The sequence below is a fragment of the Myxocyprinus asiaticus genome, chromosome 35 (assembly GCF_019703515.2).
Source record: "Myxocyprinus asiaticus isolate MX2 ecotype Aquarium Trade chromosome 35, UBuf_Myxa_2, whole genome shotgun sequence".
NCBI lineage: Eukaryota > Metazoa > Chordata > Actinopteri > Cypriniformes > Catostomidae > Myxocyprinus > Myxocyprinus asiaticus.
In genome coordinates this window covers 39,903,326-39,923,387 of record NC_059378.1, presented here as the reverse complement: position 1 = coordinate 39,923,387, position 20,062 = coordinate 39,903,326, and the positions used below count along the sequence as shown (strand labels likewise).

Here is a 20,062-nt window from a genome sequence, read left to right as displayed (position 1 = left end):
TCTGTCTATCTGTCATTCTATCTATCTATCTATCTATCTATCTATCTATCTATCTATCTATCTGTCTATCTGTCTATCTCTCTCTGTCTGTCTGTCTGTCTGTCTGTCTGTCATTCTATATATTTGTCTGTCTGTCTGTCATTCTATCTCTCCATCTCTCTATCTCTCTCTCGCTCTCTGTATGTCTGTCTGTCTGTCGTTCTATATATTTGTCTGTCTGTCTGTCATTCTATCTCTCTATCTCTCTATCTCTCTATCTCTCTCTCTCTGTATGTCTGTCTGTCTGTCGTTCTATATATCTATCTGTCTGTCTGTCTGTCATCCTATATATCTGTATGTCTGTCTGTTGCTCTATTTGTCTGTCCATCTGTTCATCCATCTGTCTATTTGTATATCTGTCTAGCCATCTATCCATCTATCTATCTATCTATCTATCTATCTATCTATTGATCAATCGATCGACCTGTCTGTCTGTCTGTCTAATCTTCCTCTCTCTCTCTCTCTCTCTCTGTCAGTGTGTTTGTGTGGAGATGTCTCTAACGGGAATCAGCTCCACTTATTTGGGAATCTCCTCCAAACATCAGAGATTTCCTCTCGATACCTCCAGCATTTGGATGCTGCACTTCTGTTATGCTGCGTTTAACTCCTCTACACCTGATGGACTTTGGATGTTGTGGGAAGTGCAATGTTTACACTCTCATGTACTTACAAAAAATAAACACTCATAATCATGCCAATATTTCAGATATAAATGTATTTTTCATTTTGATTCTTAAGTGCCTTGGAGACACAGTTTGCTGATTTTTTTTTTTGCCCCTGAAATGTTCATATGAAGCATATATGGTGCTATATGGAATATGTTCACTTAGAGCTTTGTATAATTATTTTTTAAAACATCATGCATTATGCAATTTCCTTTTCTTTTTTTACATTTTGTACATAAATGTTAAATATATCCACTCATGATTTGTTCTTCCTGTTATAAAATATCCAAATACAGCAGACTCAGGAGCCTTTTACGGCGAAATAAAGTACTGTAACGTGTAGATGTTATATTTGACCTGTGCTATTTTTGTTAAAATGTTTATTTTTTAAGTATGTACGTATTTACAACCCCAATTCCAAAAAAGTTGGGACAGTATGAAAAATGCTAAAACAAAAATGAGTGATTTGTTAATTATATTCAGCCTTTGCTGTATTGAAAGCTCTACAACTACACATCATATGATGTTTTACCTTGTGAATTTAAAATGTTTTTTATGTTCAGTAATTTCAAATCAAATGATTGCAACACGCTCCAAAAAAGTTGGAGACAGAGGCAATCGAGTGTTTACCACTGTGAAACATCACCATTTCTGCTTACACAGCCATGCACTTGAAATCCAGACAGTATATGGTTTGAAGTTTTCCTGCTGAAAATGCCGGGATGTCCCTGGAAAAGACGGTGCTGGATGGCAGTATATGCTGCTCCAAAATTTGTACATATCTGTCTGCATTCATGGTGTTCTCACAGATATGCAAGTTACCCATGCCGTGGGCACTGACACACCCCTGGCCCATACAGACACTGGATTTTGGACCTGACGCTGATAACAGCTTGGATGGCCCTTTTCCTCTTTGGCCCGGAGAAAACAACAGCTGTGTTTTTCAAAAACTATTTGAAATGTGGACTCTTCGGACCAAAAAACATAGTTTCACTGTTCTACTTTCCATCTAAGTTGAGACCGAGCCCAGAGAAGTCGGCAACACTTCTGGACAGTGTTGATGTATGGCTTCTCCTTTACATAGTAAAGTCTTAACTTGCATCTGTGGATGCAGCGGCGAGTGGTGTTGACTAACAAAGGTTTACTAAAGTAATCTCAAGCCCCTGTTCATGATATCTATTACAGATGAATGATATTTTTTTAAGACAGTGACATCTGAGGGATCAGAGATCACATGCATTCAGAAGTGATTTTCATCTTGCCCTTTTCGCACCGAGATTTGACCAGATTACTTGAATCTTTTAACTATATTGTGCACTGTAGAGGGTGAAATGCCCCAAATCCTTCCAATTTGTCTTTGGGGAACATTGATCTCAAAGTGCAGGATTATTTGCTGAAGCATCTGTTGGCAAATTGACAAGTCTCGAATGATCCTTGCTCTTGAAGGACTAGGCTGTTTTTGGAGGCTCCTTTTATACTATGACATGATTGCTTCACCTGTTTCACATATCCTGTTTCACATCGCCTTGTTATTTCAACTCGTCAAATTGTTATTAGTCTTAAATTGCCCGTCTCAACTTTTTTGGAGCGTGTTGCAATCATTTGATTTTAAATTACTGTACATTTTCAAAACAAAACAAAAAACAATGAAATTCACAAGGTAAAACATCATATAATGTTTAGTTGTGGTGCTTTCAATATAGCAAAGGGTGAATATAATTTACAAATCACTCCTTTTTGTTTTTTTTAGCATTTTTCATACTGTCCCAACTTTCGGTATTGGGGTTGTATGTATGAGGTATGCAAATTAGTTGGTCAGTCTTTGAACTGTGGGTATATATATGAAAACTGCAAAAAAAACTTGCTGTCCAAATATAAAAGTTATATAAAATGTAAGTAGTACTGTTGTCCTTTGTGACGTGTGTAGATTGCGATTCACTGTGTGTAGCCAATGGTGTGACAGCAGTGGTGTTTATTGTGTGCAGATATTGGTATATCTGTAATTTGTATGTTCATGTTTTTGTAATTTCTGTCCAACAGAGGTATATCTACAGTAATTGAAAGATATATAACAACAATGCATGAAATGGCGTCTGTGTGATGGTTGAACATGAATGAATACTGTTATTTTATAACTAAAGAGCAAAATGTGCTCTTATGTCAAAGCAGTGACTTGAGTGTTTTTCCATATTTCACCACCTGGTGGCAAACTGCTCACAGCTCTTAAATGGCAGGCTGCATATATGTATATATATATATATATACAGTATTGTGCAAAAGTTTTAGGCACTTGTGAATAATGTTGCATAGTGAGGATGTCTTCAAAAATAATGGCATAAATAGTTTTCATTTATCAACTAATGTCATTCAAAGTCCAGTAAACATAAAAAAGTGAAATCAATATTTGGTGTGACCACCTTTGCCTTTAAAACAGCACAGATTCTCCTAGATACACTTGGACACAGTTTTTCTTGGTTGTTGGCAGATAGGATGTTCCAAGCTTCTTGGAGAATTCGCCACAGTTCTTCTATCTATTTAGGCTGTCTCAATTACTTCTGTCTCTTTATGTAATCTCAGACTGACACGATATTCAGTGGGGGGCTTTGTGGGGGCCATGACATCTGTTGCAGGGATCCCTGTTCTTCTATTCTAATCTTTTCTTGCAAAGTAATGTTTGGGAGTCTAACGTTTATATTTCCTATTGACACACTAAAACTGAAGATATAAATAAACATCTTAAAACAAATGTTTTTGTGAAAAATCTTAAGTGCCTAAGACTTTTGCACAGTACTGTATATTATTTATAAATATGAAATATTAAAAATAGTCAGCTGTAATTTAATAGAAATATGGATAAAATACATTTATTAATTATCATTAGTTATGCAGGTGTTGAACTGTAATAAAGACCTTTGATAAATAGATGCATTTGAAGGTTTTGTTTCAAGGAATTAAAAACTAACTAACTGCTTCATTATGTGCTCTGTTTGTTCTCTGTGTTCTAAAACAGAGTTTTTTGGTGGGGATTGTGATTCATCCCAGTGAGTTGTCATTTCAATGCGTTCACCAAAAAGATATGTTCATATTCACCTTTTTTGCGGATTATATTGGCAAAGCTGGAAAATTCTGCCTTTAGAGGCTGTATACAGAGGTAGCTTAAAAATAAGGGTGCCTTTGAAACTGTTTTTAGACCATAAAAAATAACTGTTGTTTAAGGTAATACAGTAACTGGTTAGGCAGAAAGTCAGCTGCCATATCTGTCGAATGCCGCCATTATCTTTACGCTGAGTTGTTCACAACAACGGAAACAACTGAAAGGATTAGTTCACCCAAAATTAAAAATTCAGTCATTGTTTACTCACCCTGTGTTGTTATAACCACATAGACAAATCGCATTGTTTACAAAAATTTCAGCGCATGCACAGTATGTGGTGGATTTGACGGATTAGACGATTAAACGATTAAACGAAAGTACGACACAAAACCATCTTAAATACACAAATATTCTTAGCTATACAATTATTATAATGATTTGAGTTAATAACAAACCTGTAATAATGTTCGCTTTATACTGTATGCTTGCTGCACAGCAGTGAGTTGAAATTATCTCCTCCAGTCACGCCCCAATGTCGCAAGGAGGCTGCGTGAACTGTTGCTCTCGTGCCCTATCATGAACACACACAGGAGATCAAAAGTGAACGTTTAAACTAAATTGTACATTAGATTTCAGTTTGTTTCTCACCAAATCTTATCATATGCTTTCATAACAATCTTGAGTCTCATGAATAATTTATTAGACTTCTGAATTATACTTTTGTGTCCTTTTGAAGCTTGAAGAGGTAGTCACCATAAACTGCCATTGTATGACATCACTGAACATAAAATTCTTTCACAATTTCTCCCTTTGTGTTAAGAAAAAGAAAGAAAGTAATCTAGGGTTAAAACAACACATGGGTGAGTAAACAATGACTAAATTTTCATTTTTGGGTGAACTAAATCTTTAAGAGAACAAGCTCGATTTTTTCACTGAAAGATTTGTTTAAAAACTCTGATTCGTTTACGAATATTTCACAACGGAAGTATGACAAACAGTACAAAACACAGATTCTCATGTAAGCGAACCACGTGTACATTTAGAGGTGCTTGTAATTGATTGTTTAAAACCTGTGAAAACCTAATAAGACACTTATAAAAAGCCAAACCAAAAACTAAACAATGACTAGCCAAACCACAGAGTGAAGCCACTTTTTCCATTCTCACATCAGAAAAAAGTTCTGCTCACATTTATTGACAGTAAATAATGGTTTACGACTAGCTGTGTCGGACATCGAAACCGATTAATACAGTAAGCAAATAGTGAATGGTGTTGTTAGCATGGTTAAGGTGGTGGTATGGTGCCTCTCGTGTGCATGGAAAATGCCTGTAGCCAATCGTGCACCATGTAAAAGGCCCTTTACTACTGTTTCACGGAGTGGGACACTGCTCCAAACGATTCAGTGCGTGAATGATTTGTTTGAATGATTCAGACTGAAACGATTCAGATCGTTTTGCAAACACGCTAGAACACTTCTTTGAAGAAGAAAAAAAACATTTGACTCAAAAGAATGATTCGCTAGTTTCAAATAAGCTTACAGAAAATACAGAAAACACAACTTGATGCTGAAATATTGTCGTTCATTCCAAAACACACCCACTGCAGTGTGTGAAAGAGAAAGATTGGGAGTCATGATTTATTGCCACACAAGCATGAAAAGCATGCTTGAACAATATTAAATGTACAAGGTGCCAAATAAATTCCACTAACCTTCCCCTTATTACACATCCTGTTCCACTTCAGAGTAATTCAGGTGCACAATTGTTGGTTAGACAATAGTGAGTGTTGTAATCTTTAGATCGGTAGATTAGATTTAAGAAGACCTGTTTTAGATTATTAAACTGTCTGTCTTACATACTTGAAGCCCTTTCACATTTTTGACATAATAATATACACAGAAACTTCCTTATACCTTTTTTAATAAGCTTAAATACAAGGGGCCATGCTAGATTGTCAGTATTTTATTTTTATTGGCTGTGCTATATTGTGACTTTAAGAGAAAGTTATTAAAAAAAAAAAATAACACCCTCGTGTTGTTCCAATCCTGTATGACTTTATTCTGTGTAACACAAAAGATGTTTGGCAGAATGGTCACCATTAACTTTCATTTTATAAGAAAGAGTGGTGTCAACATTCTTTAAAAAGCTCTTGTCTTGTGTTCCACAAAAGAAGCAGTCATACGGGTTTGGAACAACATTAGTGTGAGTAAATGATGTCAGAATTTTTCAATGTTTTTTTTTATTTTTAATTTTTTATTTTTTGGATGAGCTATCCCTTTAAGTGTCCAAATAGTCTTGGGAGCCACTTTGTTGATAGAAATGGACCGGTTGTCTTGTACATTTGGTCACATGGGATTTAAAACGGAATACTGAATGGTGTGTGTGTGGATACTGTTTATTAATGCGAGACGGCGCAGCTTCTGCATAAGGGCTGGAACATTATTATTTCACAGACTTAAATAACACACATCCAATTCTGTCTTGTACTAATGCAAGTCATACTGAGTATTATGTGAGTGGAAATTAATGGCCCACTTTACAGGGTGTGTGCGGTGTGTGTTTCTCTGAGGTTGGCGTCTTTTATCGATAACACTTGAAGCGGTTTTTTTCCATTTAAAAAAAAAGTTTTTCCCATGCAATTTTTGCATTGATTTTCAACCCTGTTATGTTCAACCACAAAACATTTTGAAGTAAACAGAGACCAAAATCAAAAAAAAATTTCTTCAAGAATATTAAAGATATGTTATTCTCGCCTTGTTTCCCACAGGTCTTCCTGGGACACATTTGCGGCTCTCATATGTTCTTGGCTGAGCTATCATTGTAGCTTACAGTCGCTTTAATTAAAACTGCAAATTATCGTGACATCTGGCCTAAAATCTAACACAAGATTCACAGCATTTTCTGGCAATCAATGCTACGCCATTCCCACCATCCATGTGTCCTTAAGCCACTGTTAAATCAGATAACACACACACACACTGAAGTGGCTGCAAACAGAAAAGCAACCCACATCTAATTTTTGAATAAATATAACCATATGATCAAATCAAAATATGTATCTTCTAGCATTCAATGCAGATTTTTTCTTTATTCAAACACTACAGAAAACAAAAACAAACTGGTATTTGTATTTGGACATTGTACTATGGTAATACTGTTTTTGCACATGTACCTTGAAAATACCATGGTATTCTTTGAAGTACCTTGGAATATCATGTAAATAAATACCATGGAACATGAATATGGTAATGATTCAAATCAGTACCATGGCACTGCCATGATTTTCTGGACATATTGCATGGTAATACCATGCTTTTGCACATTGTACTATGATTAAACCATGTTTTGTGGACATGTACCATGGTAATACCATGTTTTTGGATATATACCATGATAAAACCATTTTTTTATTGGCATGTACCATGGTAATACCATGTTTTTGGACATTGTTCCGTGATAATACCATGTTTTTTGGACAGTGTACTATGATAAAACCATGTTTTTGGAGATTGTACTGTGGAAATACCATGTTTTTTGAACAATGTACTGTGATAAAACCATGTTCTGTGGACATGTATCTTGATAATATGATGTTTTTGGACACATACCATGATAAAGCCATGTTTTTTGGACATGTAACAGGGATAATTCATGTTTTTGGACATGTACCATGGAAATACCATGTTTTTGGACAATGTACCATGGTGATACCATGTTTTTGGACATGTACCACGATAAAACCATGTTTTTTGGACAGTGTACTATGATAAAACCATGTTTTGTGGACATGTACATTGGTAATACTATGTTTTTGGGCATTGTACCGTGGTAATACCATGTTTTTTAAACAATGTATGATGATAAAACCATGTTCTGTGAACATGAACCATGGTAATACCATGTTTTTTGAACAATGTACTATGATAAAATCATGTTCTGTGGACATGTACCATGGTAAAACCATGTTTTTAAAAAAAATTACTATGATAAAACCATGTTTTGTGGACATGTACCATGGTAATACTATGTTTTTGGGCATTGTACCATGGTAATATGATGTTTTTGGATATTGTACTGTGATAATACCATGTTTTTGGGCGTTGTACCTTGGAAATACCATGCTTTTTGAACAATGTACAATGATAAAACCATGTTCTGTGGACATGTACCATGGTAATACCATATTTTTGGACATTGTACCATGATAATACCATGCTTTTTGGACAGTGTACTATGATAAAACCATGATTTTTGGACATGTACCATGGTAATACCATGTTTTGTTGGCATGTACCATGGTAATACCATATTTCTGGACATTGTACTGTGGTAATACCATGTTTTTTGAACAATGTATGATGATAAAACCATGTTCTGTGGACATTGTACCGTGGTAATACCATTTTTTTTTAACAGCGTACAATGATAAAACAATGTTCTGTGGACATGTACCATGGTAATACCATATTTTTGGACATTGTACCATGATAATACCATGCTTTTTGGACAGTGTACTATGATAAAACTATGTTTTGTTGGCATGTACCATTGTAATACAGTACCATATTTTTGGACATTGTACCTTGGAAATATCATGTTTTTTGGACATTGTACTATGATAAAACTATGCTTTTTGGACATGTAACATGGTAATACCATGTTTTTGGACATTGTACCATGGTGATACTATGTTTTTTTTTACATGCAACACCATAAAACCATGTTTTGTTGGCAGGTGCTATAGAAATACCATGCTTTTGGGCTTTGAACTATGATAAAACCATGATTTTTGGTCATGAACCATAGATAATCCCATGTTTTTGGACATTGTACCACAATAAAACCATGATTTCTGGACATGTACTGTGGTAATACCAGGGTTTTGGACATTGTACTATGATAAAACCATGTTTTTGGATATTGTACCATGGTCATACCTTGGTTTACCCCACATATAACATGATAAAACCATGTTTTTTGGATATGTATCTTGTAAATACCATGGTAAATGTGGTAGTCATTCAGTACCATGGTGTTCCCACATGATACCATAGCTGTACCAAGGTACCACTATAGTACTTTTTTCCCTGAGCAGTGTCTTTTGCAATTCTCAAAACTGAAGCATTATCTTATTTTGATTTATTATATAATTTTGCATATACAGGTGCATCTCAATAAATTAGAATGTCGTGGAAAAGTTCATTTATTTCAGTAATTCAACTCAAATTGTGAAACTCGTGTATTAAATAAATTCAATGCACACAGACTGAAGTAGTTTAAGTCTTTGGTTCTTTTAATTGTGATGATTTTGGCTCACATTTAACAAAAACCCACCAATTCACTATCTCAAAAAATTAGAATACATCATAAGACCAATAAAAAAAACATTTTTAGTGAATTGTTGGCCTTCTGGAAAGTATGTTCATTTACTGTATATGTACTCAATACTTGGTAGGGGCTCCTTTTGCTTTAATTACTGCCTCAATTCGGCGTGGCATGGAGGTGATCAGTTTGTGGCACTGCTGTGGTGGTATGGAAGCCCAGGTTTCTTTGACAGTGGCCTTCAGCTCATCTGCATTTTTTGGTCTCTTGTTTCTCATTTTCCTCTTGACAATACCCCATAGATTCTCTATGGGGTTCAGGTCTGGTGAGTTTGCTGGCCAGTCAAGCACACCAACACCATGGTCATTTAACCAACTTTTGGTGTTTTTGGCAGTGTGGGCAGGTGCCAAATCCTGCTGGAAAATGAAATCAGCATCTTTAAAAAGCTGGTCAGCAGAAGGAAGCATGAAGTGCTCCAACATTTCTTGGTAAACGGGTGCAGTGACTTTGGTTTTCAAAAAACACAATGGACCAACACCAGCAGATGACATTGCACCCCAAATCATCACAGACTGTGGAAACTTAACACTGGACTTCAAGCAACTTGGGCTATGAGCTTCTCCACCCTTCCTCCAGACTCTAGGACCTTGGTTTCCAAATGAAATACAAAACTTGCTCTCATCTGAAAAGAGGACTTTGGACCACTGGGCAACAGTCCAGTTCTTCTTCTCCTTAGCCCAGGTAAGACGCCTCTGACGTTGTCTGTGGTTCAGGAGTGGAATACGACAACTGTAGCCAAATTCCTTGACACGTCTGTGTGTGGTGGCTCTTGATGCCTTGACCCCAGCCTCAGTCCATTCCTTGTGAAGTTCACCCAAATTCTTGAATCGATTTTGCTGGACAATCATAAGGCTGCGGTTCTCTCGGTTGGTTGTGCATCTTTTTCTTCAACACTTTTTCCTTCCACTCAACTTTCTGTTAACATGCTTGGATACAGCACTCTGTGAACAGCCAGCTTCTTTGGCAATGAATGTTTGTGGCTTATCCTCCTTGTGAAGGGTGTCAATGATTGTCTTCTGGACAACTGTCAGATCAACAGTCTTCCCCATGATTGTGTAGCCTAGTGAACCAAACTGAGAGACCATTTTGAAGGCTCAGGAAACCTTTGCAGCTGTTTTGAGTTGATTAGCTGATTGGCATGTCAAAATATTCTAATTTTTTGAGATAGTGAATTGGTGGGTTTTTGTTAAATGTGAGCCAAAATCATCACAATTAAAAGAACCAAAGACTTAAACTACTTCAGTCTGTGGGCATTGAATTTATTTAATACACGAGTTTAACAATTTGAGTTGAATTACTGAAATAAATGAACTTTTCCATGACATTCTAATTTATTGAGATGCACCTGTATTTTTCTGTAGGGTGGGCATGCATGAAACAAAGACTTGCTCTGACCTGCTAACATCTCTGTTTTTGCAGCTGTCTCTTACCTGCAGCTGTAAACATGCCCAAAACACAACTGGCACCCGGGTACCAGCATCCAGCAACAGAACATTCAGTTGCCTTCCCGGATGTCAACTCTAACATCTGAATCAGTTTCATTCTTAAACTGATGGCCTGTCGCCCTTCTTGTCTTCTAAAGACAGCTTGTCTTTCTGAAAAACATTAAATGATAGATGGTTACATGCACTTGAAAAATTTGATTTTTCAGTCAGACTAAAACGATACATTTTTTTAAATGTCATGTAAACGCTTTAGTCCTACTGAAATTGTAATCCAATTGTTCTCATCACAAGTCGTAATAGTTCGGAGCCCCTTAGTATCGGAGCCCCTTAGTAACGCAGTAGTTTTGCGTTTCCTCGCAATACATTTACCATGGTTTTACTACAGTAACCATATTTTAACCATAATATTCGTAGTAAAACCATATTGATAATACAGGAAAACAAAAACTATGGTAATAAAAATAATTTTGTGGTTATGGTTTTACTACAAATACCATGGTAAAACCATAGTAACCACAAGATTAACCATGGTTACTATATGCATACAGTATACTGTATTAAAAAAAACATTGTTTCCTCCAAAACAATATGGTTATTTTTCATAGTTACTACAATAATACTATAGTAAAACCATGGTAAATGTATTGCGAGGGAATGCAAACTATTGCGAGGGCACGCAAAACTTATTGTCAGGGAACACAAAGTATTGTGATGGAATGCAAAATTTATTGCGAGGGAATACAGACTATTGCCAGGGCACACAAAACTAATTGCGAGGGAACGTAAAACTTATTGCAAGTGAATACAAACAATTGCGAGGGCACTGTAAGATGGGGTGCCAAGGTGTTTGCATTCAAAGGACAAAACTCCCCAGTTAGGCAAAGAGCAAATGTATGATCTCTGAGAAAATCAGCAAAGAAACTTTCTCGCAAAGTTACCATCTCACACCCAACTGAGCAAGAATTGCCTCATTATTGTCTTTCTACATCTGTTCTCTTTCTCCTACTCCCCCCCTCCCCTCCTGTCCATCTCAGCTCAAAATCACCTTAAAACACATTTAAATCTTGTAGGTAACAAATGTCTAATTATGTCTGGCTATTCATGTTTCTTGTCATTGAAAATGCCTCAGTGTGACTGGTACGAAGGTCTCATTACCTTAACTGTAAAATACATGATAATACAGTTTTGAGAATTTAGAGGAATTCTGACCAATTCTGGGGGCGTGCTTACCTCCTATATGCAGATAAGGTGTGACTCCAGGAATTCCAAACCTTTTCATCCCTAAATTCTTATGGTCATTCCATTTGGTTGTGGTCTGGGTATTTAAGGAAACTTAGCACATTGTTCATTGGAATTTTCTGTAGTCAGAAATCCCCATGGTGCTTACACTACGTACTTTGCTGAAGTCAGGTATGCATCTGTTACTCTTAACATTCATCTTTGATGAAAAAAATTCTACATATTTACACTGCCTGGCCAAAAAAATATTTCACTGGACCACCTTTGTTTGGCATTGTTTGGACAAACTTATGCAACGTCACAACATTTATTTCCATCCAGATTTGCATTAATTGTTGGCTGAGATCTTGTATTGATGACGGGAGAGTCAAACCACTCCGTAAAGTCTTCTCCAGCACATCCCAAAGACTTTCAATGGGGTTAAGGTCAGGACTCTGTGGTGGCCAATTCATGTGTGAAAATGATTCATCATGCTCCCTGAACCACTCTTTCACAATTTGAGCCTGATGAATCTTGGCATTGTCGTTCTGGAATATGCCCGTGCCATCAGGGAAGAAAAACTCCATTGATGGGATAACCTGGTCATTCAGTACATTCAGGTAGTCAGTTGTATTGCCGCATAATGTTGCTGAGCCTCGACCTGACTAACTGAAGCAACTTCAGATCATAACACTGCCTCCAGAGGCTTGTACAGTGGGCACTATGCATGACGAGTGCATCACTTCATGCGCTTCCCTTCTTACCCTGACGTGCCCATCACTATGGAATAAAGTAAATCTGGACTCATCAGACCACATGACCTTTTTCCATTGCTCCACAGTCCAATCTTTATGCTCCCTAGCAAATTGAAGTCATTTTTTTCCGATTAGCCTCACTAACAAATGTCTTTCTTGTTGCCACACAGCTGTTTAGTCCCAATCCTGTAAGTTCTCATCACATTGTGCGTGTGGAAATGCTCTTACTTTCACTATTAAACTTAGTCGTGAGTTCTACTGTCGATTTTTTACGATGTGACTTCAAGAGTTTTAGTGATCTCAGATTACGATCATTATGAGAAGATTTCCCGACCACATTCCTTCTGTGAAGCTGATGGTTCACCACTATCCTTCCAGGTTTTAATGATGTGTTGGGTAGTTTTTAACACAATTCCAGTGATTTCAGCAATCTCCTTAGTTATATTCTTTGCTTGATGCAGGCCAATAATTTTACCCTTCTGAAACACAGTAACATCTTTTCCACGACCACATGATGCGTCTTCCGACATGGTTGTTTAAGAAATGAGAAGCTGCACACTGCATCAGTTAGGGTTAAAATAATTGTTGCCAGCTGGAACATATTAATCACTGCAATAATGATCCAATCATAGGCTCTTAATCTGCTTATTTACATCGAAACGGTTACTTCTTTTTTTTTTTGGCCAGGCATTGTATTTTAAGTAAATCCAACACATTTTTTTTTTTTGTAGATCACAAATTGACAACTAAACTACTTGGTTGGAATATTCTGCATAAACATTGTTTTTATAATTGCAGCTACATGATACATTTATTAACTTGTGTAGCTGAAATGAATGTTTTCTATACTCTCAAACATTTTCACAATGATGTTTAAAAGACATGCAGCAGCAGAAATCTTGCACATGCTTTGTCTGTCCCAACACGTTCAGGACAGTGCATGCTAGCCTGCAGCGAAAACGACAACACAAATTGTAGACAAACATAACTGTGGTTAACAGCGAGTATGCAAATCTTGTACCACATCCTGGTGAGATTTCATTCACAGAAGCAATCAAAAGTTTGGACACACCAACTCATTCTTTATTGTTACTATTTTATATGTTTTCTTATAATAGTTAGGGTTGCTGATTGTGCTGAGATGCACCATATTTTGGGCAAAATTAACTCACTATCAAGTTTATCCATTAGAAATACATTACATTTTTAGTGTCTTATAAAACTGATCAATCATCTTAAACCTTTTTATCAAATGTTTTTTTAAGATCATGACAAACTTTCAAATTCAGTCAGTGCTACCAAGTATCATTTTGCAATTCACCCTCTTTTATTGACTTTATGCACACTTTGTAAATGATTGTAAATACTGTACAGTACACTTGACATAGGTACTGCATCACCACTGAGTGTGTATTTATTCAAAGCTTTAGTTTACTCACGGTTGATTATTCTTGTTTAACAGGAAAAACGTCATGGTTACTTTTGTAACCTACGTTCCCTGATGGAGGGAACGAGACGTTGTGTCGACGTAGTGACATGAGGGGTCACTCTTGGGAGCCCCAAACACCTCTGCTTTTTTTAAAAAAGGCCAATGAGAATTGGCGAGTGGAATTTGCATGCCACTCCCCCGGACATACGGGTATAAAAGGAGCTGGTATGCAACCACTCATTCAGGTTTTGTGCTGAGGAGTCGAGACCAGGTCCCGGCCATTTCAGCAGTAGTTCAGCATTGTGGCAAGAGGGACACAACGTCTCGTTCCCTCCATCAGGGAACGGAGGTTACGAAAGTAACCATGATGTTCCCTATCTGTCACTCACTCGACGTTGTGTTGATGTAGTGACACTAGGGGTCCCTATACAAATGCCACAACTATCTGAACTGTGTTACGTGAACTGCCCGTGTGTGACGGGCAGACCGCTGTGTGCCTCATAGCCAGTGCACCAGGCCGTCACGTAACCTCCCCCAATGCTCTGAGCATCGAACAGTCCATCAGGAACAAGTCGACTGCCCAACTATAGGGACAGGCTAGCCCAGCTGAGGCCTCTTTCCCTCTATTTTCTCCCCAAAAAGATTGGAATTTGTTAACTGACTGGGAGCCATACGTGTCTGCATTGGGGGGTGTCCCTCCCAAGGGGAAGACATCACAGAGACCACACCCCACCCAAAAACAGGGGGGGATATTTTGAGTGGAATAAGTCACATGGTCTTACCGAGTCTTGTCGGAAGTATTTCATGTGGAGAGGTCCCATGGTAGGTCCTACCCGAAGGGGGAGGAGTTTCTACAGAGAATGGCAACCGGGGGCAGAGGGGCCTCTGCCCAAGGAAGACACAGTTTGCCGACAGGGAAACGATTTTGCGGAAGATATCACATGGGGTCGCCTTTGGGGAACCAGCATATGTGGAGCACCTACCTCAGTACAGGGGCTCATTAATGCACATACTGGGCCGGTCAGCGAGTTTCTCCGCAAACTCAACTGCCAGAGGGCTAAGCAGGAAAGTCATCCAGGGATTACAGTCTGTGAACACGACTGGGAGTCAAGAACGCACGTCTTCACCTCAAGGGAGGGGATAGGTGCTATGCGCAAGCGGTACACCCGGCCAGCTGTCCCGGAACTTACCTGCTCGTGCCTGCCAATACACGGGATGAGACCGGCTCAACCCGGAGATTGTAGAACCTCGCATAGGTGTTGGGTGTTGCCCAGCCCACTGCTCTGCAGATATCTGCCAAAGAAGCGCCAGTGGCCAGGGCCCAGGATGCCGCCACTCTCTTGGTAGAGTGGGCTCGTAACCCCACATGGGGTGGCACTTTCTGAGCCTGATATGCCATCGCGATGGCGTCAATGACCAAGTGGGTGATCCTCTGTTTAGAGATAGCGCTTCCTTTCCGCTGTCCACCAAAGCAGACAAAGAGCTGCTCAGAGCTTCTAAGGCTCTGCATGCGATCCAAATAGATGCATAAAGCTCACACCGAGCAATGCCAAGGCTGGATCTGCCTCCTCCTGGGGCGGTGCTTGCAGGTTCACCACCTGATCCCTAAAAGAGGTCGTGGGAACCTTGGGCACATAGCCCGGTCGGGGTCTCAGGATCACGTGAGAGTAACCCAGACCAAATTCTAGGTACGATTCGCTGACAGAGAACACCTGCAGGTCCCCTACCCTTTTCATGGAAGTGAGCGTAGTCAGGAGGGCAGACTTCAAAGAGAGTGCCTTAAGCTCAGCTGACTCCAAGGGCTCAAAGGGAGCTCCCTGTAGACCCCAAAGTACTACAGAGAGGTCCCATGAGGGGATGAGGCACGGTCTGGAGGGATTCAACCTCCTAGCGCCTCTCAGGAACCTGATAATCCAGATGGCTCACTGGGGGAAATGCATATTTGCATAGTCCAGGGGGACAGCTGTGTGCCAGCGCATCTATACCGAGGGGTGCCTCGGTCAGGGCGTACCAAAGCGGGCAGTAGGAGGATTCCTGGGAAGTAAACAGGTCTACCTGTGCTCGACCGAATCGACTCCAAATCAGCTGGACCACCTGAGGGTGAAGTCTCCACTCTCCCCTGAGGGTAACCTGACGTGACAGCGCATCTGCTGCGGTGTTGAGGTTGCCCGGGATGTGAGTGGCTCGTAGCGACTTCAGGCGCTGCTGACTCCAGAGGAGGAGACAGCAGGCGAGTTGACATGCAACGGGAGCGTAGACCGCCTTGACGGTTGATGTACGCTACCGTCACTGTGTTGTCCGTCCGGACCAATACGTGCTTGCCCTGGATCAATGGCCGGAACCTCCACAGGGCGAGCAGTACTGCCAACAACTCTAGGCAGTTGATGTGCCAACGCAGCCGCGGGCCAGTCCAGGAGCCGGTGGCTGTGTGCCCGTTGCATCCAGCACCCCATCCCGTCTTGGAGGCATCTGTTGTAACCATGACGTGCCTGGAGACCTGCTCTAGGGGAACCCCTGCACGTAGAAATGCAAGGTCGGTCCAAGGGCTGAAGAGGCAGTGACAGATCGGCGTGGTGGTCATGCGATGTGTCCCATGTTGCCATGCCTATCTCGGGACTGGAGTCTGATATGCATCAACCCGAGTGGTGTGGCCGCCGCTGAGGATGCCATATGCCCCAGGAGCCTCTGAAAAAGTTTCAGTGGAACCGCTGTCCTCCGTCTGAATGCTTTCAGACAGTTCAGCACCGACTGTGTGCTCTCGTTCATGAGGCGCGCTGTCATCGAGACTGAGTCCAACTCCAAACCGAGAAAAGAGATGCTCTGAACCAGGGAGAGCTTGCTCTTTTCCCAGTTGACCCGAAGCCCCAGTCGGCTGAGGTGCCGGAGCACGAGGTCTCTGTGTGCGCACAGCAACTCTCGAGAGTGAGCTAGGATTAGCCAGTCGTCGAGATAGTTGAGGATGTGGATGCCCACTTCCTTAAGCGGGGCAAGGGCTGCCTCTGCGACCTTTGTGAAGACAAGAGGGGACAAGGACAGGCCAAAGGGGAGGACCTTGTACTGGTACACCTGGCCTTCAAAGGCAAACCGCAGGAAGGGTCTGTGTCGAGGTAAGACCAAGACGTGGCAGTACGCGTCCTTCAGGTCTACCGCTGCGAACAAATCTTGATGCCAGACACTCGTTAGAGTGTGTTTTTGCATCAGCATCTTGGACGGGAGTCTGTGCAAAGCCCGGTTCAGTACTCGCAGGTCCAAGATTGGTCGCAACCCACCGCCTTTCTTCGGTACGATGAAGTAAGGGCTGTAGATCCCTTTCTTCATCTCGGCTGGTGTGATAGGCTCTATTGCGCCCTTGCGCAGAAGGGTAGTGATCACCAAACGCAAGGTAGCGGCATTCTCGCCCTTCACCGAGGTGAAGCGGATGCCGCTGAACCTAGGCGGGTGCCTGGCGAACTGAATCGCGTAGCCGAGTCGGACGGTCCGGCTCAGCCATCGCGATGGGTTGGAAAGCGTGAGCCATACGCCCAAACTCCGGGCGAAGGGGACCAAGGGAATGATCACGTCGGACGTACCGAACCATTCTTTTGTCAGGCTTTTGGGTTCTGCAGCCTCCTGGGCATGCGGCGACAAAAGATTCACCTCCCGGCCCTACACCGGGGGATGGAGTGGTCTGTCGACCAGCCCCAGAGAAGTAGTCTCCTCGCCCCTGGGTCGCCCGTCTCGGGGGCGCTTCGAAGCCTACCTCGGGTTCTTAGCGGCCGGCCACGAGACGGGTGGCGTCTGCTTCCTGCGGAGGGCTCCATGCCGGAGCCGGGCCATGGGGGCAGGCTGTGGCGGAGCCGGTGTTGTTGCTGCAGGAGGATGCCCTTGGCAATGAGCAGACAGAGTGTGGGGTCTTAAGCAGTGCCGGGGCAGGATATGTTGTAAGGCCTCCGTCTGCTTTTTCACCGCCAAGAACTGCTGGGCAAAATCCTCGACGGCGTCGCCAAACAGGCCAACCTGGGAAATGGGGGCATCAAGGAACCGTGCCTTGTCCACCTCTCCCATCTCGACCAAGTTGAGCCAAAGGTGGCGCTCCTGGACCACCAGGGTGGACATTGCCTGCCCGAGAGACCGCGCCGTGACCTTCATCAGCCCGAGAGTGAGGTCGGTCACCGAGCGCAGTTCCTGCATCAATCCCGGGTTAGAATCTTTTAGGTGTTTGGGGCTCCCAAGAGTGACCCCTAGTGTCACTACATCGACACAACATTAAGTGAGTGACAGATAGGGAACTAAGTAGATTCTTCATTACATGTGACTTTAATGTTCTAGTGCTTGTGGCTTGTAGGTTTAATAATGGATTGTGAATGGCTCATTAGAAAACTCTTGATTGATGTGGTTTTGGAAGTTCTACAAAATGATAATAAAAGGGCTTGTCACAGCATACAGTAGCTGTATTTAAAGGAATAGTTCACCCCAAAATGAACAAACGCTTTTTGGGTGAAATGAACTTAAAATGGCTAATTTATTATTCAGTTGTCTGCAAATTAAGCTGGGATTAGCAAAAGCATTTTCAACCTTAAAAATTACACACTTCTGGTTCTAATCATGTTGATGCAAAGCTGTTTTGAAACTTCCATTAGATTGAGTGTAATCACTATACAGAGATAAAACTCCAGCTAGGAATTCTGTTTACTGAGACCAAGAGAACATCAGCTCTATAAGGACAAAGTACATGTTTTGTGTGCTGTTATTGTGTGTAGATCTCACAGTCAGATCATTTGGCATCTGTTGCTGTGGTTTAAACAAACTCAGATTAAGAGAAGTTGATTTGATTAAGGTTACACTGATGGATCACTCGACTCATTTTCCTCAACTCACTAATCCATGCACATCCGTTCATTAGCACTGATGTGATGCTCTGGACCAGTGGACCTTGACTGGTTTTACTTCAGGACCAAGATTTCACATTGGACGTCAACTGTCAACCCAAGACAATGCCAAAGTAGTTTATTGTACATAATAAAAAATGTCTTCAAAATGATATCTGCAGCCAATAATTCACTGCACAAAACACATTGTGTTCGGCAAAAACCACAGTTATCCTCATTTAATGTAGTCCTGGTTTTCTGGGTTGTAGGTTTTTTTGATTCATTGATGACCATTTATTTTCATTCTGGGTAAAAAAATGTATAACGAGGCTGAAAAGAGGCAGTAAATAAGCCTGTCTGTTTCTAATTGTTCAGATAGCGAGCTCGTTTTTCAGTGAGTAACATTATCTATCAATGTCTGTGAGTTTTATGTAAATGGGGATTAATGTAATCTCAGCTACAGGGCTGTAAAAGTCTCCCTCTCTGTTTTTCCTCATTTCCATTTAGAACTTTTATTTTGTTAACGCTGTTTAGATCTCTACATAAACCTCATCTACTGTATGCAGTCTAATTTTGCACTGGGACCCCTCATAAATCTTTCTGCTATTTGTTGTCTTTACTAAACTTTGCCATAATAGAGTCAAATTATAATAACACTTTCAGTTAGAACCAAAAGGGGTTTTACACTCTGATGTCATAGGAGTCATAGGAGAACCTTTTTAAGATTAGAAAACACTTTATGTATGTACTGGTACATTTAAGAAACCAAAACACGGATAAATCAATACAGAGGAATTTTCTAATCTCCAAAAAAAAAAAAAAAAAAAACTATAATTGTTATTAATTATCATTTTTATTATTATGTACAGGATCATATATTTGTATATAATATATGTGTAGGCTAATATGTAATTTATATTACATTATAATAACTATTGTGACTTACAAAACACTTATCACGCTGATAAAAGACAGGACAATTTTCTTAACCACAACATAATAAATCATACTCGTCTCAAAACTATTCAAACCTATTATAAAATTGCTTGTTCATCAAACGTTTCAGGACAACCCTCTTCCCATTTTCGGGAACGCTGATTGGCTGCTTCAGAGCTCATTGGAATGCGGTGGGCGTGTCCGCGGCGTATCTGTCAGAGGAATGACTGTGGAGCGGCAGTCGTGTATCAGG

The 20,062-nt window shown here is 40.5% G+C and overlaps 1 protein-coding gene across 3 annotated transcripts in view; it reads left to right on the top strand.

Moving 5' to 3' along the window:
- LOC127426019 (echinoderm microtubule-associated protein-like 6) overlaps positions 1 to 3,666 on the top strand; it is a 92,488-nt gene extending 88,822 nt beyond the window's left edge. For all 3 annotated transcript variants that reach the window (XM_051672447.1, XM_051672448.1, XM_051672445.1), the window contains one exon: positions 516 to 3,666. In XM_051672447.1, coding sequence (XP_051528407.1) covers positions 516 to 540 — 25 coding nt within the window. In that variant the 3' untranslated portion in view covers positions 541 to 3,666. The remainder of the gene's footprint in view (positions 1 to 515) is intronic.
- The last annotated feature ends 16,396 nt before the right edge of the window (positions 3,667 to 20,062 follow it).